The 22,325-nt window shown below is 47.2% G+C and overlaps 6 protein-coding genes across 6 annotated transcripts, besides 4 other annotated features; 2 read left to right on the top strand and 4 right to left on the bottom strand.

The window, feature by feature from the left end:
* Window positions 1-251: 251 nt before the first annotated feature.
* On the bottom strand, window positions 252-1,097 carry UA08_04462 (hypothetical protein; the record flags this gene model as incomplete). Its single annotated transcript, XM_020267336.1, has 2 exons — window positions 252-884; window positions 960-1,097. 2 exons carry the CDS (start codon window positions 1,095-1,097, stop codon window positions 252-254), a joined length of 771 nt encoding a protein of 256 aa, XP_020119951.1.
* Window positions 634-746: a repeat region (Identified by RepeatMasker using a combination of RepBase library and repeat library created with RepeatScout).
* Window positions 1,098-2,256: 1,159 nt separating the features above from the next.
* Window positions 2,257-3,893, bottom strand: UA08_04461 (Adenosylhomocysteinase; the record flags this gene model as incomplete). The annotated part of the gene is made up of 5 exons (XM_020267325.1): window positions 2,257-2,269; window positions 2,342-3,379; window positions 3,450-3,576; window positions 3,636-3,768; window positions 3,855-3,893. The coding sequence occupies 5 exons, from the start codon at window positions 3,891-3,893 to the stop codon at window positions 2,257-2,259; spliced, it is 1,350 nt and encodes a 449-aa protein (XP_020119952.1).
* A 1,016-nt stretch (window positions 3,894-4,909) lies between these two features.
* UA08_04460 (hypothetical protein) lies at window positions 4,910-5,725 on the bottom strand (the record flags this gene model as incomplete). The annotated part of the gene is made up of 2 exons (XM_020267283.1): window positions 4,910-5,076; window positions 5,137-5,725. The coding sequence occupies 2 exons, from the start codon at window positions 5,723-5,725 to the stop codon at window positions 4,910-4,912; spliced, it is 756 nt and encodes a 251-aa protein (XP_020119957.1).
* Window positions 5,726-6,241: 516 nt separating this feature from the next.
* Window positions 6,242-8,125: a repeat region (Identified by RepeatMasker using a combination of RepBase library and repeat library created with RepeatScout).
* Window positions 8,126-8,678: 553 nt separating this feature from the next.
* Window positions 8,679-10,232, bottom strand: UA08_04459 (hypothetical protein; the record flags this gene model as incomplete). Its single annotated transcript, XM_020267171.1, has 1 exon — window positions 8,679-10,232. The coding sequence occupies one exon, from the start codon at window positions 10,230-10,232 to the stop codon at window positions 8,679-8,681; it is 1,554 nt and encodes a 517-aa protein (XP_020119958.1).
* A 360-nt stretch (window positions 10,233-10,592) lies between these two features.
* Window positions 10,593-12,679, top strand: UA08_04458 (Pre-mRNA-splicing factor clf1; the record flags this gene model as incomplete). Its single annotated transcript, XM_020267061.1, has 2 exons — window positions 10,593-12,380; window positions 12,443-12,679. The coding sequence occupies 2 exons, from the start codon at window positions 10,593-10,595 to the stop codon at window positions 12,677-12,679; spliced, it is 2,025 nt and encodes a 674-aa protein (XP_020119955.1).
* Window positions 12,680-14,311: 1,632 nt separating this feature from the next.
* On the top strand, window positions 14,312-16,426 carry UA08_04457 (hypothetical protein; the record flags this gene model as incomplete). Its single annotated transcript, XM_020266950.1, has 1 exon — window positions 14,312-16,426. The coding sequence occupies one exon, from the start codon at window positions 14,312-14,314 to the stop codon at window positions 16,424-16,426; it is 2,115 nt and encodes a 704-aa protein (XP_020119956.1).
* A 1,517-nt stretch (window positions 16,427-17,943) lies between these two features.
* Window positions 17,944-19,254: a repeat region (Identified by RepeatMasker using a combination of RepBase library and repeat library created with RepeatScout).
* Window positions 19,230-22,325: part of a repeat region (Identified by RepeatMasker using a combination of RepBase library and repeat library created with RepeatScout) that runs on past the window's edge.

Genomic DNA, 22,325 nt, shown 5'->3' with positions numbered 1-22,325 from the left:
GTTTTAATAGAAACTCGTCCGGCTGCCCACTTACAACTATTTGCGACCTACGAGAAATTTGGACTCGAGGTGTGGCTGAAGGGGATCCCCGAAAGTGGCCTTTTATATAAAACTTCGAGCTCAGGACGTTTGCTGTCTCGAAATTGGATATCTTGAACAAAAATGGCCTTCATATAAATTTCTCATGACGCTCCGTACTATGTACCTAACTAACATGAGATTTTGAATTCCTCGCTGTATCTCCAGGCATATCAAGCCCTATACGAAGCGTCAGACTGATCGTCTGGTAATAGATCCAAAAGATGGCCCAATCCAGTGAAATACGTCGGGCGTAAAATAGGCAGGATGGTTACACTAGGTATTGTAATTATCGAAGTAGCGTCCTCAGACACCGGTTCCTGGGCCATTGGAACGTCACTAACTTCCGGCTCACTGGTAGTGGTACCTTGAGCAGGTGACTCTGTCGTGCATGGAGTCGGCATCTCTATGGTCGTCGTGATTGTAGAGGTTGGGAAGAGAGGAAGCAGAGGTGTTATATTGGCTGTATTCGAGGCTCTGGTGCTGGTTGAAGGTTGCTGGGCTTCAGTAGATTGTGTTGGCTCCTTAACCTCATGATCTTTTTTGGTTTCTTCCTCATCGTCATCGTCGTCCTTGTCCTTGTTTTTGTCCTTGCCATCATCAGTATCGTCGTCTTCATCTTCATTATTATCGTCGCTGTCACTATCGCTGTCATCGTCGTCGTCATCTCCAAAGAAATCCCCTTCTGCCGCCATTGCGCCCTTCTTCTGTACTTCATCAACCCATTCTTGGATATCCTTATTGTCAGGAATTTTGTAGTCCAAGTTATCTAAGAATTGGTTGACATCAAACGGATTTCTAAATCTCTACGCATACCCACAACAATAGTTAGTTGACACATTTCAAAGCAACTTGGCAGAGCATTGGTTTGACAGTCTTACCGGGTTCGGTGATCTCGTTGCCATATCATGCACCCCACCAGAAGAAGAGTCTTCAGTGTGTTGGCGTTCAATAATGGGATACGCAAGTATGATGTCCGAAAGTGCATAAACAGAAAGAAGCGCTTTGGATGACACCATTTTCGTGTTGCAGTCTTTCCCAATAAGGCAGGTTTGATGCGGCAAGAAAGAAGGTATTCGGATTTGCCAGGGTTTTGGTGCAGAACGAGGTTGATGGATTGAACTCTCGATTATTTGAAACGGTTGCACGCAGGGCACAGGTACAAGTATTGTTTCGGTGGTGAGAATAGTCGCTTGCAGACCGACAGACGGACTCCGGGCAGTCTTTATACAGGGATTGTCAACCGGCCGAGGGAAAGAGGCATGTAGAAAGTAAATCCCAACCCCAAAATATGCACGTATCAAAGCTTCACGTTCTCACTCTTTATCCATACATGATAAGCAAGCCAATGCTTTGCCATGGCAAGCCGCGCCTCAAACATTCCTACACGCGCAATTGAAACCGCCAGCCAGCACAGCCTGGACATGCAACCCAATATCTGCAACTCGGTTGGAATGTCCGGCGTGTCACATCTGTATGAGCTTGATTGTATGGGTAGTCCTCCACAAGCTTCTCCCTGCCCCTGCCCCTCGTTTCTCATGAAGAGAGGAATACGATCATGTACTGTTTATCGATAATGAAAGAAGCGGCTGCGAAATGCCGGAACATTCTTTCTGATGTTGAGGAATGTGCTAGGGTTCCAGGGCCCGTGGCCTGCCTTTACAGGTTTAGCCTCATTTTTATCCAGCCATGCCTACCAGATCTATCAAGGCCAGTCTACGTTTGAGGTGATTTGAAAGTCTGTAGACATCATACCTTGCTAGGAATTTTTCTTCATTCATGCATATCCAAGGCGGATGCAACTCTAGCCTTCTATTGAGACACAGTCTCTACCCTTGTGTTGAGAGACTCACGATTGATAGAAGATTGATAGGAAAACGGAAAACAAATGGTTCAATATTTCAGTCATATAGATCACGCCTTCCTCGCACCAAAGTCCTAGTCCCAAGTTCATTAAAAGACTTATGAGAACAAAATGCATATAAAAGTATACCACTTTTCTCTTTTTTTTAAGGGGGAATCAATATTCTGGCCGTTGAAGGCTAGATGCTTGTGAGTTCTATATTGATCAAGAACTCTGGAATATGTTCATAACATCGTAAACTCATGTTGAAAAAAGTCTCTATGTATCACCATGCGCCGAGAAGAAATGGAGATTGAGGGGTATCATGTCCAAATTTAGTAGCGGTAGCTATCGAGGAAAATTAGTAGATGCTTATACAAAAAGGTCGAATGGGAGCTTGGATATTCATCTGGAACTTACATATCGCTCTTGAAAGGACCGCTGACTTCCAGACCGAGGTATTCAGCCTGGACAGGGGTAAGAGTCGAGAGCTTAGCATTGACGTGCTCCAAGTGGAGTCTGGCGACCTGCTCATCGAGGGCCTTGGGCAGGACGTAGACACCAACGGGGCGCTTGCCCTCGTTGCCAAATTCAACGTACTTGGCACCGAAAGCAGCATCCTCAGCCTTGTAGAGAGCAATCTGAGCCAAGACCTGGTTGGAGAAAGAGCAGGACATGACGAAGGAAGAGTGGCCAGTAGCACAACCCAAGTTGACAAGACGGCCCTCAGCCAAGAGGATGATGTGGCGACCGTTGGACATGAGGTAGCGGTCAACTTGAGGCTTGATGTTCTGCACAGACTTGGCATTGGCCTTGAGCCAAGCAACATCGATTTCAATATCGAAGTGACCAATGTTGCAAACAATGGCATCGTTCTTCATGACCTCAAAGTGGCGGCCAACAAGGATGTCACGGCAACCGGTGGTGGTGACGAAGATCTGGCCAATGGGAGCAGCCTCCTCCATGGTGGTGACCTGGTAGCCAGAGACAGCAGCCTGGAGAGCGTTGATAGGGTCGATCTCAGTAACAATGACACGGGCACCCATGCTGTGAAGAGCCTGGGCGCAACCCTTGCCGACGTCACCGAAACCGGCAACAACAGCAACCTTACCGGCAATCATGACATCGGTAGCACGCTTGATACCGTCAATGAGAGATTCACGGCAGCCGTACAAGTTATCGAACTTGGACTTGGTGACCGAGTCGTTGACGTTGATGGCAGGGACAAGGAGCTTGCCCTCCTTCAAGGTGCGGTAGAGGTGGTGAACACCAGTGGTAGTCTCTTCGGAGATACCGTAGCAGTCCTTCAGCTGTTCGGGGTACTTCTTGTGGACAAGAGATGTGAGGTCACCACCGTCGTCGAGAATGAGGTTGAGCTTCTTGCCATCCTTGAAGGCATTGAGCTGTTGCTCCAAGCACCACTCGTACTCCTCGTCAGTCTCACCCTTCCAGGCAAAGCTGTGCGAAGAAATTTTCGTTAGTCTCTCTCCCTTCATCATCATAGCAGATGCAGTTAAGCACAACGTACACAGGGACACCAGCAGCAGCAATGGCGGCGGCCGCGTGATCTTGGGTGGAGAAGATGTTGCAGCTGGTCCAGGTAACTTCAGCACCGAGAGCAGTGAGGGTTTCAATGAGGACGGCAGTCTGGATGGCTAGAAACAGAGCATTAGATGATACCTTGCACGCATAAGGGTCAAACTAGTAAGCATACTCATGTGCAAGCAACCGGCAATACGAGCGCCAGCAAGAGGCTGATCAGTGGCGTATTTGGCACGGATAGCCATGAGACCGGGCATCTCGACCTCAGCGAGTTCAATCTCGCGGCGCCCGAAGGCAGCGAGGGACTAGAATTGTGCTGTCAGAACGAGGGCGGACACCTCCTGCTGCTGCTGCAGGCCTGGAATTGCCATTGTGTGGGCGTTGTACGTACGATGTCAGCGACCTTGAATGTATGGGCAGGGGCAGCCATTGTGTCTGAAGTTTTCGGAATAAAAAAAAAGAAAAAGGGAAACTAGACGCAATTGTGAGCTTCAATGGGTGGTGGCATGAACGTCGCTGAGCAGCGGAAATAGCAAAGAAGCGCAGGAATTCCTTCTTGGATTTGACTTACTGAGGTGGTATAACAGGGATGCGATGGAGAGAGGTGATGGAGGAAGGGAAGGGGAAAAGAAGATTCTGAGATAAATTCTTCTTAAAGCAGGTACGGCCGGCGAGCAGGCAGGGAAGGAGGGGCATTGGCGGAGACCGAAAAATCGCGACTCCCCACATTAATTAGACCCTACGAACCTCTTCCAAACGAGCCCTCAGGGCGCAAACCTCCAAATTCTGTCTTGTTCAATCGTCCCGGAACCTTTCCTCTGGGGCCTGACGCTGTCCTGCATCATCCTCCATGTGTTAGTGCCCGAGCTGTCCTCGACCTGTGGCGCATCTTTCGGCGTGAGGTGCGAGAAATCGATTCGGACTCCGAGAGCTTTCCATCCACTGCTGTCTGTCCATCGGGTCCTTAATCCACATCCACGTCCACCATGGTCCTGCAACATGACAGGTGGCACAAAGAGCACACCCTCTTACGGGATATTTACTTGCATTCGATACGGAATATGGTATGCTATCGTTGAAAGCAGTTTGCCCCCCGTGATCTAGTCTTCGGAGCTATGAAGCTAGAAGCATGACAAAATAGAAGAACAAGGAAAGATGCATCGAGGCAAAAGAGACCACCATTGTTCATTAGAACTGGTTGACATTCGGTATACTTGGAAAACGCCCAACCCTTGCTTTTGACATCGACGCCGGAATATATCAAAGAAATAAACCAAATCAAGAAGCGAGCATACTAATGCAAACGTGATGGAAGCGCTGAAACGGAATCGAGTGATGGTATCAATGTCAGCATGGAAGCATATGTTCGAAAGTAGACATATCATAAAAGTGTCTGGCAGATAAAAAGAAACCACGCAGAGTTCAAGGGAATAATTTCTAACCCTCTTAATTCTTCCAGTCGGTGATTTCCCATGAGGATGCGTCATCGTCGATGACCAACTCCATTGTCTTGAAGACAATATGTTCGTACATTACTGAAGCTGCAGCTCGAGCCTGTTTATGCCACGGCCCAGTGCCTCCTGCTCTCGCATCTTCTCTATTCCTCCAAATGCCTGTGTTGATGTCAGTCGGTTACGAAAAATGAGTTATCTGTCCATTGATTGGCCACCTACAGGTTGCCAAGTTCTGGTGCTTCTCGTCTTTGGCACCGAACCAGTATTTCAGCAAGCCGCCACTGGCCATGGCTTCTTGATGCGAATGATAGTCGAGATCATGCAATCGTTGGTAGTCGATATCAGGTTTCAGCTGAGAACGAAAGGAAACGACATAGAATTGGGTTCTTTTCCACTGGTGGCCTTCGGCGATGGAGAGATCACGCAGGAAATCAACAACGGCTTGCCAGTTGAAAGACTCGATATAGGGAGCAACAGCATAGTCATCTCGGATTGGCTTGAAAATAGTCAATGCTTTTGCAAATAGCTGATAAGGTGTCTCAAGACGCTTCAAGTCCAGCAGATTCAAGGGTTCATTGTAGGGCGACGCAATCAAGCGATCGTCCGAAGTTGCCGCCAGTTCATGACGCTGTATGCCGAACTGCAACTGCAGAGCAGAAGCTGCGTGGAATTGTAGAAGCGCAAAGTCTTTTGTCACCAGTTCGTGGTGGAAAAGCGAGCTAGGCGCTCTGAGGGTGACCGTGGGCGGGTTGACTGTGGAAGCAGTTGCTGTTCCCTGGTTGACGGCGTTGGTGATCACCTCCGCCATGTCTGTTTTTTTGCAAGGTTCCTTCCCGGACCCCAGAAGAATGCTCCCACTCTTTCCTGTCCTCTTGCAGTACAGGAAACACTGGTGAGTCTCTCAGTTCTTGTAAGTTTGAAGAAAGAATGACGACAAGTGAGAGAGCACCGGTGCGTTGCCAACAAAATACTCTCCTTATGCAGACTCTTGGAAACGACTCGGACACTACAACGGACACCTTATCGAAAGGAAGGACAAACGAGCAAAAGGGAAAAAAAAAAAAGAAAGAAAGAAAAGAAAAATGGCAACGCCTGCTCTTTATGGTACGATATCAGAAGCCGGCGCCCCAGATCGGAATCCCAGGGGCCAATGCTATTTCTGGGTTGGGCGTTTGCCCCATAAAAGCCAGATACGCGCAAGAGACCCCGTAAATTGCGATAGAGCAACCGATTATTTGCAAGCAACATCCCATGTGTAAAGTTCTCACCACAGATTCTGTGGCGTAGATGTAAGCAGCAAGTGCTCGCTTCGCTCTCATTCACTTAACGTAATCCACACCCGAGCGGATCACACCACCGAGCGGATCACTCAGCTCCAAGAAAGCGTCTTGTATAGATTTTAAACCTCAATTTTCAACCCGAAATAATAATTATATACAAAAAATTAATTAGTAATACGATTAGGGCATTGAGGCCTTCTATGCCCGAAAATTCCACACTCACTACATTGAAATTGACGGCGTACACGTGGTTGAGAGGCCGGAAGCTCAGGCTCGGCCGGAGCAGTAGTAGGAGCTTGAGATGCCTCAATTGGCCTATTTATAAGTGCCTGAGCATCCTCTCTAGTAATTCCTTGCTCATGAGATATCTGCTTTTTAGATCGTGTACGCTTTCGCTTCTCTTTCTCATGTGCAGCTCGTAAATCGTGAACTTCCTTCCGTATAATAAGAAGCTCGTTAATACTGGTCTCGTACGCCTTTGACATGCGACTAATTGCTTCATCAATAACTTCAGAGGGGCTCCTTGTACGCCGGCTGATTCGTCGCTTAATCGTACTCAATTGGCGTTTGAATTGGCGTGGATTTTGAGGTGTCTGTAAGCATGATGATTGAGAATCACTAGGTGGATTAGGAGGTGGTGTTGGAGTCTTTAATCGGATAGTAAGTTGACTATAAACTCGATCTGGATCCAATGGAACTAATCCAGTTGCTTTGAAGCCATTCCGAATAGTCTCAGCTTTATATGCCATCGTACGGGCCTCTGGAAAAGCAGTAAGAAAGTCGATTTTATCAATATGATTAAAGCCGAGTCTCATCCGCTGCTCAACAAGCTTTCCATATTGTCGCTTTAGAACTGCAAAACAGCTAACATCGAGAGGCTGTAAGAGATGCGAGGAATGTGGAGGCATGCAGATTGGGATAATCTTATTCTCAGTGCATGTACGATCAAATTCGGCAGTTAAATGGCTTCCATGGCCATCGAGAATTAACATTCGATATTGTCCGATTATCCGGCCATTTGTATGAGGAATAAAGTGATTGATGAGCCAATCCATGCTAATCTGATCTGTTGTCCACCCATTATCACTAATATTGATCTTCCAATCATCTGGAAGGGTCTCAAACCAGCCTTCCTGGGAGTATTTAGTAGCTTTAAAGATCACGTACGAGGGCAAGGCCCAGCCAGTAGAGTTGACTGCCTCAATTGCAGTTACCCATTCTCGATTACCAGGCTGTAGTAGATGTGGACGGCCATATCGATCGCTTCCAGTAATAACCTTTGCGCTCGCGCAGAGGCCCATTGCAAAGCCAGTCTCATCAAAGTTATAGATATCCTCCGATAGGATTCCATACTTGGCTATAGCCTCTCGTACGCGATCAAAATATTCCTCAATTATCTTCGGATCTTCGCATTTAGCACGCTCGTAGTTATATCTTCGTGAAAATCGTGTTTTTAGCTCTGAGCGACGTTTGACTAGGTTATAAACCCAGTTCTCGCCAACTGTTTGATTTCCATGTTGAGAAAGAAGAATATTGGCCATATCTCGTACCATAGAGGGTCGGGGAGGTAATCCTCGCTTATCTAGATCTAATATCCATTTAATAAGCGATTCCTCTTCAAATTGAGTCAATTTATGCCCATTTGCACGTATCTCAGCTTTCATTGGGATACCATTGAGGCGGCGCGAGAGAGTTGTATATGGCACATTATAAGTGCGTGCTGCATGACGAATTGATGATAATTTTCCATTTTTAAAATCGGATATAGCTAATAAGATTCGTCCTTCTTGTTCCTGAGAATTTGATTGATTTTTATTAGGAATTGGTGGCATATTGGCGCGTTGAATATAGAGAGTTGACTCATTTGACGCGCTCGGAGTTGAGTGATCCGCTCGGTGGTGTGATCCGCTCGGGTGTGGATTACGTTAGCGGTGAGAATTTGCGGTGAGCTAAGCGCCAACGCAGCCCATCAGAAACGCGCAAATTTTTGGGGCGTTTGTCTCTAGCACGCAATTTCTTCCACTATTTTCTGGTCCGCGGCATCAGCACAACAGTCTTGCATCCGTACGACGTGCTTCTCTCGCAGAGGAAGTTGAGTCTTGCATGAATAGAATAGTTATACAAGACTATATATTAAGATGCAGCTAAGAGTCCTTGCCGGTTCCGCGCGGGCAGGCTTAGGGTTACCTGTTCCATGGATCAATTGGATAAAACTCCGTAAAAAAATCGATTGCACAATCTAGCTCTAATAATATATGAATACGGCCGTGGCAACTGCTCAGATGTGCCTTCAAAGCACGTCATTCTTCCTCTCAACGGTGACACATGCAGATTCTAATGCTAAGTAGATCAAAAGTAGATAGCGCAAATACACAAATCTTGGTATCATCACCCCATAAACTCAAATCATAATGATAATAATAATAAGACCCCCCAAAAAACGCCGAGAACAAATGCAGTATTCCGAACAGAACAACCAGTTCACCTTTTCGTGGGAAGCGGTGGGGGGGCCATGCTTCCTCCAGTGTTTACCTTCTTCGCCGGCACCTCCGGAACCTTGAAGCCTCCGCTGCCGCCCTGTCCAACAGTGCTTTGATTGCCCACTTGAGTGAAGGTGCCGCTCTTGAACCACCGATCCTCTTCCGCCTTGCGTTTGCGGTTGAGCTCTGCCTGCACTTTCGGATCGACCAGTTCCAATCCCTGAACCGGAGTGAACGCAATCGAACTTGCTGTACCAGCCGACGCTCCAAGTGAGGGTCCCACGCCTGATGTGCGTAGACCCAGGACTGTAGCATTTCCAGGGCCCCGAAGCGATGTAGCTGTGCCACTGATTGGGGTAGCTGCTCCCCAGCCTTTGTTGGACTTGCTCAGCTTAGCTCGTGTGCGCTGATCAATCTGAGCTGCGCGAATTCGGCCATCGTTCTCTTGCCCAAGCATGCCCAACCCGATTGTGCCGTCACCCGTACCATAACCAGCCTCCTGTTCCTCTTTACCAAACGCGAGCCTATTCTGGGCTTTACGGATCTCCGTCATTGCTACAGCCTGCTTTGCGTTGCGTGCACGTCGGCCACCTCGCTTTCGCGCCGGCTTGTCGTCGGGAGCAGGAAGGGCCCGAGGACCTTTGTTTGGTGGCGGTTCTGTAAGTTTGTCTAGTCGGTGGAAACATTGCTGCTTAAGCTCCTCACCCATAGATCCGTCTGGGCTACTATGGGAAACATCAGCTCGAGCAGCGAGCACCATCTTTGCTGACACAATACGCATTGCCTGCCGTTTGACATCGTTCGGAATATCCTGAATGATCGGCGAATGATAGAGAAAACCTTGCTGCCGAATCCCAACATTTGTAGCAAAACCCAACCCTTCTTGCTTTTTGGATCCCTGAGCAGCCAGATTACAGGCGGGGATTTTGGCAAGCTCTAGTAATCCACCCGCTTGATTAAGAAACTGAGCGGCCGTCTGCGACCCGATGAGAGCTGTAAGATTTGGCGCAATTTCCGTCATGCGGGACTGAACGCTCTCAATACGTGCAGTTCGCTCTCGGTCGAGTTTCAGGATTTTTTCGCAAGTCTCGAGCACAACCTTGAGCTCCGCGTCTGTCATCTCCCGTCCCCGCGTGGAGGTTCCTTCGACTGTAACGACCATCAACGAGGGTCCATCGATCACAGCATTTAAAGGAACACCAACAATGTTGTCCGCGCTTGTGGACAGCTCTTTGATACTATCAAGAGGCCCATTCTTCAATATTGCGACAGTTTTCGCGTAGTTGATCGGGTTTGTGATCAGAGTCTCGAGCTCTGGAAATCGTATCGAATAATGATCGCGTAGAACCTTGTGTAGACGTGCTAATTCATCTGCTGCGGACATGGCGACCTCAAAATCATTTTTAACTGCAACATTTTCCTCCTCGCCGGCTTCCTCTGCTGGCTGCTCCACCACGTCTTCCATCACTTGAACGCCATTTTCGACTTCATCTTCTCCCACATCTTCCAAATCCGAGTCTTCGAAATCTCTCAAAAGATCCTCAGCGGCCGACATTTTGGCAAGGGATGGTGGTGCTGACAGCGAGCTGCAAACCTGTATGAAGCCTAAAGAGAGAAAAAAGAAATGACGCCACTAGCAAAGCTTACCATCGCAAAGTATCACGTGACACAACGGGGGACAGCCTAGAAACTTCCGGGTGGCGCCAGAGGCCTTTGATGCAACTTTACCGCAATATTATTTTCCTCGAGCACGAAGCTGCATGAGAATCACGTCGCAGAGCTCCAAGGCTCGGTGTAGGATTTCGGCGTGATTTTTTATTTCCAACCAGAAATAGCTCTATCCTTTGCGAGCCCTTGATTTTATACAACTTCTTCACAAGACACGATCCGTCGGTCATAGCTTCCATCCTTCGCCATGGAGTCCTCACGAGGACCCCCAAGGGTCAAGAACAAGGCCGCGGCGCCCATCCAGATATCTGCAGAGCAGCTGTTGCGAGAGGCTGTTGACCGACAAGAGACTGGATTACAGGCCCCTACCCAGCGCTTTGCGGACTTGGAAGAATTGCACGAATACCAAGGGCGCAAAAGGAAAGAATTCGAGGACTATGTTCGGCGCAACCGAATTAACATGAACAATTGGATGCGCTATGCACAATGGGAACTGGAACAGAAGGAATTTCGGCGAGCACGCTCTGTTTTCGAAAGAGCTTTGGATGTTGACTCTACGTCCGTGATACTATGGATTCGGTATATCGAGGCAGAGATGAAAACTAGGAACATCAACCATGCTCGAAATCTGCTCGACAGGGCTGTGACTATTTTGCCGCGAGTGGACAAATTGTGGTACAAGTATGTTTACATGGAGGAGACGCTGGGCAATATCCCGGGCACACGTCAGGTATTCGAAAGATGGATGTCATGGGAACCAGACGAGGGCGCATGGAGTGCCTATATTAAACTAGAAAAGCGTTACAATGAATTTGACCGTGCCAGGAATATCTTTCAGCGCTTCACCATCGTTCATCCAGAGCCTAGGAACTGGATCAAATGGGCCCGATTTGAGGAAGAGAACGGCACGAGTGACTTAGTCAGGGAAGTCTATGGGCTTGCGATTGAAACTCTAGGCGACGATTTTATGGACGAGAAGATCTTCATATCCTACGCCAAATTCGAAGCGAAGCTGAAAGAGTACGAACGGGCCCGCGCAATTTACAAGTTTGCTCTCGATCGGCTACCGCGCTCCAAGTCGGCCACACTGCATCAATCGTATACAACGTTTGAAAAGCAGTTTGGTGATCGCGAAGGTGTCGAGGACGTCATATTGAACAAACGCCGAGTACAGTATGAAGAGCAAATCAAAGAAAATCCACGAAACTACGACGTGTGGTTTGACTTTGCTCGACTAGAAGAGACGTCAGGAGATGTCGATCGCATACGCGATGTCTATGAACGGGCGATTGCTCAGATACCGCCTTCGCAGGAAAAACGGCATTGGCGGCGTTACATCTATCTCTGGACATTCTATGCTCTGTGGGAAGAATTGGAGAACAAGGACATTGGACGAGCTAGACAGATCTACAACGAATGCCTAAAGCTTATTCCTCACAAAAAGTTCACTTTTGCCAAGATCTGGCTCATGAAAGCTCAATTCGAGATACGTCAGATGGATTTACAAGCGGCACGGAAGACCCTTGGTCAAGCCATTGGCATGTGTCCTAAGGACAAATTGTTCCGGGGCTACATTGATCTGGAACGACAGTTATTTGAGTTCAATCGGTGCCGGACTCTTTACGAGAAGCAGATTGAGTGGAACGCGGCCAACAGTCAGGCATGGATTAAGTTTGCCGAGCTCGAACGGGGCTTGGAAGATGTCGAACGGGCTCGTGCGATCTTTGAACTGGGTATAGACCAAGCCACGTTAGACATGCCGGAGCTGGTCTGGAAGGCATACATCGACTTTGAGGAGTACGAAGGAGAGTATGATCGTACGCGTGAATTGTACGAACGATTACTGGAGAAGACAGACCACGTCAAGGTCTGGATTAATTATGCGAAATTTGAGATCAATATTCCGGAAGGTGAAGAGGAGGAGGACGAAGAAGAAGAAGAAGAACGGCCGGTCAGCGAAGAAGCCAAACGACGGGCTCGCAGAATCTTTGAACGTGCCAATAAAGTAATGAAAGAAAAGGAGTTAAAGGAAGAAGTGAGTTCATATTTTCTTCTATTTCTTCTTTATTATCTAGCGCATTTACTGATATGCCATAGCGAGTGGATCTATTGAATGCATGGAAGGCATTCGAGCAAGCGCATGGGTCGACCGAAGATCTTGCGGCGATCGAGAAACAGATGCCACGACGGGTCAAGAAGCGTCGCAAGTTGGACGACGACCGTTACGAAGAATACATGGACTACGTCTTTCCGGCAGACGATGCATCGGCCGCCAATCTGTCACGGCTCTTGCAGCGTGCCCATGCATGGAAGCAGCAGCAGGGACAAAGCTGAGCCGGCGATTATCTTTCTTGAAGTTGTCTTCTTCTAGATTGATTTATGGCCCGGCGATGTACATCTCGAGTAATTTTCCCGAAGTATTATATCAATGCATGTCACTATACAAGCAGCCCTTCATCTTTTTATGAAACACCCATGAAAATAATCTAATATGTCAACTATGCACCTCCGTACGCCGTAATGCGGGCTGACTCTGATTGTGTGTCGGATGTTATTGCTGGTGATACAGTTCATAAGCCCTAGTCGGCAAGACCAGGAGTTTCCTGGCCTCGCCTAGGAAGCCGGGGTTGATGACTTGGCTAATATTGTGTAAGATGCATTTTCTACCCTGGTGTCAGATGTCTCCATTAGTATGTGAGGACTCCCAGGACACAAGTTCTCCGTGTAGTAATTTGATGTTCCCTTCGGCAGCTGAAGCACTTAGCTTATCCAAGTATTGCCCTGAAAATGTGCATCATACTAGTCATAGCTATTCTTGGCTCAGTAGTAAGATTCTGGTTCGATTTTCAGTGCGAATCAGGATAAATCCCGAGAAAAGCCTGTAGCAGTTGGAACATACGATCAGATTGCGGCCTTAGGCACGAGCACGGGCACGGGCAGTGGGGCCATGCCGGCAATTCAAGTGACGTCGCTGTCTGATTGGACTTATATTGTTCGGTGTGATGAACTCGGACATTGATCGAGCATATTGCCCATCGCAGACGTGGATATACTGTGTATACTACTCGGTACTGTGTACGGCGTACACACCAAGTGGCAGGCAGACCGTGTCGAACACGACGGCGTCGTAATTGATAAAGTGCCTTTTCATCTGGGCGATATTAAGCGATTGTCTGCCGCGCGTGCTGATTGGCCCGGCTGCCGCCCCGTCGTTTCACCCTCAGCTGGTCCCTTGCGCTTTCCCCAAACGGGGCATTTATCTACAAGCCGTGTGAGACTAGCTGCTCCTTAGTCTCTCCCCCCTTCTTCCTTCCACTTCTTCGCCCTCCTCGCCCTCGCTCCATGCACCTTGCTTGCTTGCTGGATTGCTTCTCTTTCCCTTCGCTGTCGCTCCCTGTTTGCCCTGGCCCTTCCTTCTTTCGCACCGCCCGCCATTCTTCACTCGCTTTCTTCAGGGGAAAATCCCGTGTTTCTGTCGTGCCACTCTCTCGATTCAGTGCCTCGTTGCGTGCTGCAGGTGTCATTCGTTCGTGCGACTTATCCTTCGTGTCTTCGGATCCCTTTTTTTTTTTTTCTTTCGTTTTTGCTTATTCGACCCTGCAACAAGGAAATAGCCAGTTGATTTGGTCCATTCACATCTCTGTTTGCCATTTCGGACCCAATATCGTCTCCGGCCATATACAAGCGAGCGATGTGTTGATAGCCTCTCCAATTCGCCCGAATACATACAACCTCGATGAACTCGGTTCTCGACCAATTGCCGCAACCTGACCGTCGTTTTAGTTGAAAGAAGATACAACCTGGCGAATCATGCAATAGTCAACCGAAAGTTTGGCACAAATCCTTCGTCGCATCTCGCTGGACCTTACTATCATCTCTCGCTTCTCAAGTCTCCTTCATTACCCTTCGTCTCGTGGCCAGCAGCTGGATTTCTCAACGGCCTGAGGCGGTTTCCATCTCACCAATATGACTAGCCCTCAGCCCCCCTCGGCCCTTGATGGGCGTTGTTCAGCAATTTACGACAACACTCTTTATGTTTACACCCCTTCTGCATTACTATCGCTATCGCTGGAGAGTGGTGCCGATTGGAATACAACGGATGCCGGCCAATCAGTGACGGACGCCGTCTGCGTCACGGGAAGCCTTGATGGTACTTCCGAGAACCAAGGCTTATACGTTGTCGGGGGCACCTCGGACAACTCGACGTATTCTGGCCTTCAAAGATATTCTTTCAGCGATAACACGTGGGAGTCAATCAATTTAAATATCGCCGATTTGCAGAATCGTGTCAATCACAGTGCGATATACATTCCCGGAACCTCTTCGATTTTGGTCTACGCAGGTAGCAATGATGCAAATGAGGATGCTTCAACATCGACATACGAGATCCCCATCGACAACGGCTGGATAGTACAATCACGTTCGGACGGTGGTAGTCCAGCTGGTATCCAGCCATTTCTGCTACCTTGGGATAACTCAACCGTGGTTTACGTGGGAGGCACTTCTACGAACACCGAGGTCTTTCTGTACCATGGCATGAGCGGCTGGAATACCTCCCAGATTTCTCTTGCCGAAGGCATACCCTCTGACGCCGGCGTTGCCATTTTATCTAACAGTGACGGTAGCAAGATTTTGGAGATCTTCGACGTGACCACTTCTCCAAACAACGTTAGCTATGTGGCTTTGTTGCAGACCGGCGGACAACCCGCATATCCAGGTGAATCGGTGACATTCGCATCGACCTCGTCTTCGTCTGCAAATAAAGAAAAGCGCGACTGGGGGAACATGCCAGCGTATAATACCACTGATGCCCCTTCGACCACTCGTACCAGTTTTTCGATAGCTCAGTCCAGCAACGACCTAGTTGTGATTTCAGGCGGCAGTGGCAACGATTGCCTTAGCGTCTTCAACCAAACTCAGAATAGCTGGGTCAATACCACCAAACTTTTCTACAATGGCGATAGTGCAAGCCTTCAGAAGCCGCTAACCACATCGACATCAACTGCATCAACAAGTGCAACAAGTGCAACAGCTACAACATCGACAACTACCGCAGCGACTTCTGGTGGCACCAGCACCAGCACAGGTGTCATTATAGGTGCCACTCTCGGTAGTTTACTGGGTATAGCTGCCATCTTGATCGTTCTCTTGGTGATACTGCGCCGCCTACATGGGAAAAAGGCCAGCTCGGGTGGTAAGGGTGGGCGCCGATTCGGCTCTCAAGATAAAGACCGCCTGAGCTTTGAAGATCAAGGCATTGAGCCCCTAACAATGGCTGCCGTCCCCATGGCTCGAAGCAATGTTCACTCAGCCGTGGATTCTCTTAACATGATATCTGGAAAATTTGCAAACGACTACCGCTCATCTATGGCGGCGGGGAATGGAGTTGGCACTCGATCATTAGTTCCACCGGCTAAAAGTCCTATGCCAACAATTGCCTCGAGTCGAGCAGATATAGACGAAAAGGAGGTTATGATGCTTTCTACCGAATCTAATCGCCCAAAGGGCGATCGAAGCACTGACGAAGGTTGGGGCAAGTATTTCCAGGATACGAAAGCCACGGATTCTCCTCGCACCACGATGAACTCGGACATTTCTGATATGACCAAATCTGACTACCGAAGTAGCATGTGGCCTCACCAAATGCCAGAAGCAACATCTATTGCTCTAGGTGCATTAAGCGGACCCAAGCCATTGGGTCAAGTCTCTTCTGGGAGTCCCAGTACAGAGCATTTACCGATGTCCGGAAACAGCCATCTACATCAAGGACAATCGGCGCTCATAGACTCAGCCAGTTTGCTATCCGATGACGATGACCACAGTCGTCACGATGCATTTTCGTCTGGCATTCCACCTAGTGTTCAGGATGGGACTTGGTATATGCGGCCACCGAGTAGCAACTATACTGATAGCTTTTATCAACCAAGTGCGCGCGAACCCTCAGGTTTGCAGGAGTCAATCTCAGTTCCGACAGACGCCCGGTCTAATGGGCGAAGATCAAGTGGTATCCTCCATAGCAACTATCCTCGGACCAATATCAACTCAGACATGAGCTGGTTGAATTTACACGCAGACAAATAACTTGATTCTTGTCTTGTTTTTTCTCTCTTTGGCTCTACAGCTTATGACCCGGTATGGTTTATTTTGCAGCGCTATGGAGTCTCCGGATGTTTCGATATAAAAGTTTTACCTCGTGATCGACTGAACGATTCTCTTTCGACAACGCAAAAACTACCATTCTCTGTACTTTTTCTTTCTTTTCTCGTTCTGTCGAGATTTATGCATGGACATACTGCTGGCAAGCGTCATATTTTCCTTTTCTATCTTTCGTTCTTCTTTTTATTACGTAATAGGTTCACACAATGTGTGAGGCGCTGGACATTCGCGTCTATGTATTGTATACCCATAAGAGGGCCCTCCTCTCTCTCTTTCGCTCTCTTTTTCCCTTTCTCTCATTTTATCTCTGATTCGTTACATTCTTTCTATCTGACGCATAAACTGGGACTTGAGGCAGTGTTTTTTTTTTTTTTCTCTTGTTGCGCATCGCATTTGTATTCGCATGCTGTTGATCTTGCATTATCGTCACATCAGGAGGGTATGGAAGTTCTTAGGAGTTTTCCGTGTATATAGTCTCAATGAATACTTAGTTATTCTATTAAATTATAACACTAAAAATATATTCATCTATTACCGGGGCACTTATCTTCACCGCAGCATTTATAGTGCCCTCGTATCCATGGCATGAGTACCTAGGTAGCTACCTAGTCAGCTTTTAATTAATTATCGATCAGTGCTTACTTGCAACCTTGCCACGTCAAAATATATACGTACTTCCATTTTCCATAAGAGACTGCCTACCTAGGTAGACTGTCCAGCGTCTCGTGACAAACGAATGCAAGTGCATAATCCAATCTCGCCTGTCTCGCATTTTGAACGAGCTTGGATAATTGAACCACTCACATACCGCCATACTAGGATGAGTGGGGTCGCACATAGGTTTATAGTGATCCTTTTATAGTTATCCTATTCATGGATAATAATACTAGATATAAAGGGTCTGCGGGGGGGATTTGTGGCCATATAATTACATTGTTATAGCAGGGAGTCGTTATGTGCGATGGCTTTTGGGGGGTCACTATGAGCTGGTATTCTATGATATGTCTTCCGTATTATGTGCCTCCTTAATTAGCTATAAAGCAGGCCCCAATTGACGACTCCCGGCTAAGAGCGATACTGATACTTATCACTCCGTAAAGGGATCGGATCTTTGGAGACGAATATAGTTCCATTGTCCCAACACCTGTCACCTACCTTGGGTAGTGGCTAGTTACTACTGCCGACTAGAGTGCAGGGATTCGCCTTGCTAACCACTAGATACCGGGAATATACTCCGTGGTCAATTTGCCTGGTTAATATTACATGTTATTATGTATGATGCAGTATGCAGTATGCACCTAGCACTTGGCTCCATGTGCCTAGCCTAGAATGACCGAGCATGCATATGATTATGCATTAGTGGACGTTAATATGCATGCGTCCACTCCCGTACTAGGTAGGAAGTACCGACTACGTAGTAGTAAGTAGTGGTTATTATGCAGTAACGTAATCGGTAAGCGAACCGGCCACGTAAGCGAGCCGGCCACCTCTTTCCGGAACGGCGTTCTATATCGATTTATCATATTACAACGCATTAAAATGCCACCAATTCGCAAAAAAGACACCCTAAAATCCGCTCAGGATGAGGGAAAAATTGAATTAGCTATTTCCGACTTGAAAAATGGAAGAATTTATAGTATTTATAAAGCTGCTTGAATCTATATGGTCGCTTGTACAACTCTCTAAGATCAGATGCACAGAGTGCCATATCGATAGTTAATGCGCATTAATAGCTATAAATTGGCTCAATCTAAAGAGGAATCCTTTATTAAATGAGTACTTGATTTAGATTGATATGGATTACCCCCCCAGCACTCTCTTATATAAGAAATGGCTAATTATCTTCTCTTACAATATAGGATTCAATAGGTTGGAGAAAAATGGGTATATAATCTTGTTAAATAGTGCCCAGAGATTAATTCTAAATTCTTATAAAGATATATCTACAAATATGCTAAATATGAAGATCTAAAAATTATAAAAGAGTATTTTAACTGCATACAAAATGCTATATCTTAGTATGGAATTCTTCTAGAAAATATCTACAATTTTAATGAGACTGGCTTTGTAATAAGATTCTATACAACTACAAAGATTATTACTGGAAGCAATTAATATACTCAGCTGAAGCTTTTACAGCCTAGAAATCAAGAGTAAGTGACTGTAATTAAGACAATAAATTCAACTAGATAAGCTCTACCTCTATATATTATCTTTAAAGTAAAGAAAAATATACAGTTAGGCTGGTTTGACGAGCTTCCAGATAATTAAAGAATTAATATTAGTGAGAATGACTAGACTATAGATCAAATAGGATTAGAATAGCTCAAAATCCATTTTATTCCTCTTATTAATGATTGTACAATGGAAAGATATCAAATATTGATTCTTGATAGCCATAAAAGTTATTTAACAACAGAATTTAATTGTACGTGCATGGAGAATAATATTATCTTAATCTATATACCATCTTATTCTTTATATCTCTTACAGCCTCTTAATATTGATTGTTTTACAGTTTTAAAGCAATATTATAGACAACTGATTGAGCAGTAAATAAGGCTTAGTTTTAACTATATTGATAAAATTGACTTTTTAACAGCATTCCTAAGTGCTTATATGATAGTATATAAAGTCCAAACTATCCAGAATAACTTTATGGCCACTGGATTAGTGCCTTTTAATCTAGATCAAGTTATACAACAACTTATTATCTAATTAAAGACCCTAATATCTCTTTCTAATCAATCCAGCTGTGACGGGGGTTGCAAGAACGTAGCTGGGATTCGGCTTCGGCCTAGGAATAGATTCGAATATAGAACGTATATACACGTATGCTCAGCAGCTAATCGCTGCTTCACGAAGGCCTGAGGCCACCCGCCGTTATAAGGCGGTGTGTGCCAAGCCGCTAGTCCAATTAGCGGCGGGAAGCCGGGCGAGGTCACGTGCCCGCTGTACTTTGAAGCTATTCCCAACTCCATCCAGGATTCCGCCTTACAGCTATCCCCCTCTTTATAAGGGCGCGTCCCTGAGCCCAAAACTTCGCAGGCTTGTAGGGTTCGGTGCGTAGAATCAGTAGTTCAAGTTTCGTAACGAAATCCTTGTTCTTGGTGGAGAAATCGAAGGTGGACAATAGGCATCAGATAGAGGATTGAATACGTAGGAAGTAGTTGAGATTGGCGCTAGTAGTGAGCGCGCACAAATCCTCATCTCCCTCATTCTGACTTCCTCTTCCTTTCCCTTCTCTTCCTCGGCCTCATCTTCTTCCTCGATGGTAAGTGTTATCTCAACACCACGCTTTTTCATCAAAATTTCATCGAATATGGATTTAGTGCATCCCATATTATTGATTCCTCGCTTTTCCTGCATCGATTTGATGCTTGGGGCGACAGTGAGGTGGTTTTGACCATCTCACGGTTGAGCGTGGCAGTCAACTTGGAGTGCCTAACTCTAACAATTCGAACCTGCTCTAGCTATCCCCCTCTTTGGGAGCAGCGTCCCGATGCTTGAGAAAACACTAACGTAGTAGTAGTTCGCTGTCGTCAATCCCGATTCGTCCTCATATTCAGAGTACCTCGCAAAAATGTCGTCCACGCAGGTAAGTTGGCCATACGAGATGAGTCATAAAGTCAGGCAAATATTGATGCGGATGAATGGGTAGCCCGAACCTCCACGCACTCCTGAGGGTCCTCCGGTTGAGCCTCTCAGTGCAGTCCCTACTCCTGGTGCCGTGTCTGACAACTCCCAGCCCCCTGCGTCTCCGAAGGGCAAGGTGAGTAACGATATTCCACGTGCAGGGTTTCGATACTAATAGGGTATAGGAACGTGCGGTTGAGTCTCTACGTGAGCTCCCGTGCTTAGCCTGCTTTCGATCCTGGGCCACTTCGAATCCTCATGACTGCATCGAGCAGCGGCATGCTCGTTACGATACCGTGACTCGGTTGTGCATGCATTGTCGAACGCTTAAGCGCAAGTGTGTCCCCGTAAGTACACATTCATAACTCCAGTTCGAGCATCTATGCCATCGAACATTTCTCATTTCATAACCAATACTGATGGTTTGTAGTGTCCCGAGTCCCTGTCGGACCGCCTAAAGGCTTTAGCCGACGAGTTCCGTCAGGGTTCGGTGGCAGGGGACTTCGGTGATCGATGCCGTGCGTTAGATAAAGCACTCAAGGCTTCGAACCGTGCATCCAGAAAACGTGCCGTTGAGACAGACTCCGGTGCTGAAACCGATGACGAAAGTACAGCCTCGACTCGGCCTAGTCCGCTCAAAAAGCATTCGATTATGGCAATTCGTGCTGCCTTGTCAGAGGAGCTTCGTCCTCGCCGTTCCCGTTCCCAGTCGATACATTCGGCTGGTGACCCTGCCGACTTTGGCAGGGAAAGAGGGTCTCCTTTGCTTCCCCTCGTTGAGCCCATTCGTGGGCGGGCACCTGTGCCCGGGCCTTCGGGCTCTCGATCTCGTGATCTGTCCCCTCGGCTTTTGCAATTAATTGGCCAAGCCTTCATTGATTACATGGCGTAAGTTCCCTTCGAATCCTACAACCGACGACCCTCACTAACAGTTCATAGTATGAAATAGGTCCTGTATTTATCCTTAGCTACCACGAATCAAGCTTTCCTTTGTCTCTTCCTTCCTCGCTTCGAGTCATGAATAGTCTTGCGATTTTGAAGGTAGGTTTCGAATGCAGCACAATCACTGACATTCTCCTCAGGTTCCCACGTGCAATCTTCTTCGGGGTAGCCTGCCCACTTAACAAGGTACGTTTTATTCTTTTCGGAGCCTTTTTCCATACGAATTTCTTCAACCTCGTATTCTCTGACGTCGTTTATAACGAGACCATCAGGTGGGGTTTCGTTTCTGGCCGTGTCCTTGAACGGTTCCAGTAGCGAGACATGGAATACCGGGTGCAACTGTCGGTATCGTGGGGGCATTTTTAGCTTATATGCATTCGTTCCCCATGTGTCCAGTACTTGGAAGGGTCCGATAAACTTGGAATCGAACTTCAATTTCTTCCTGCCCGGGGGGTAGATGTTCGTGGTTCGTAACATCACCCTATCGCCGATTCGAAACTGCATTGCTATGCGTTTCTCATTGAAATATTTAGACTGATTCTCCGATGCTTCCTCTAGTAGCTTTCGAAGTTCTTCGCGTTTGACCCGTAGTCGGGTTGCCCGTTCGGTTGCCAGTATTCGATCCTTCTTTGTCCCCGAGGTTTCCTCATCGGAACCTGTACCCGGGGGGTCCTGATCAACGTTGACGCGAATATCCCCCCGAAAGCCCATTAGTGCTTCGGTAGGTGACATCCCGGTGGTGCTATGCACACTATTATTATRTGTGTGTTGAGCTAGCGCTAACCACCGTGCCCAGTCGTCTTGTGACGAATTGACATATGACCGAAGGTAATGTTCCAATGTCTGATTCTGTCGTTCTGTTTGACCATCGGTTCGAGGGTGATAGGCTGTGCTAATTCTCCTTCTTGTACCGAGGTGCCAACAGAGCGTTTTCCAGAATGTGGCCGTGAATATCGTTGCCCGATCGCTCACGATATTTTTAGGTACGGTGAAGTACTTGACCACCGATTCGTATATGGTCTCCGCCAGTTCTTTTGCTGACGTAGTGGTAGACATGGGTTCATATATGACATATTTTGTCAATGGTTCCACGATGACCATGATGGCATTGTACGTTTTTCCCCTCCAATTCGAAGGTGGAAGCTCCACTATGAAATCCAAGGTGACTAACTCCCAAGGTTTCGTGGATTTCGGCAATGGCTTCATCAGCCCGTATTCTTTATGCCGTGGCACGCGATTGTGTTGG

Source organism: Talaromyces atroroseus (genome assembly GCF_001907595.1).
Source record: "Talaromyces atroroseus strain IBT 11181 chromosome Unknown scaffold_5, whole genome shotgun sequence".
NCBI classification, from domain to species: Eukaryota; Fungi; Ascomycota; class Eurotiomycetes; order Eurotiales; family Trichocomaceae; genus Talaromyces; species Talaromyces atroroseus.
Note: the sequence above shows the minus strand (reverse complement) of the source record. Positions and strands in the feature narration are given on the sequence as shown.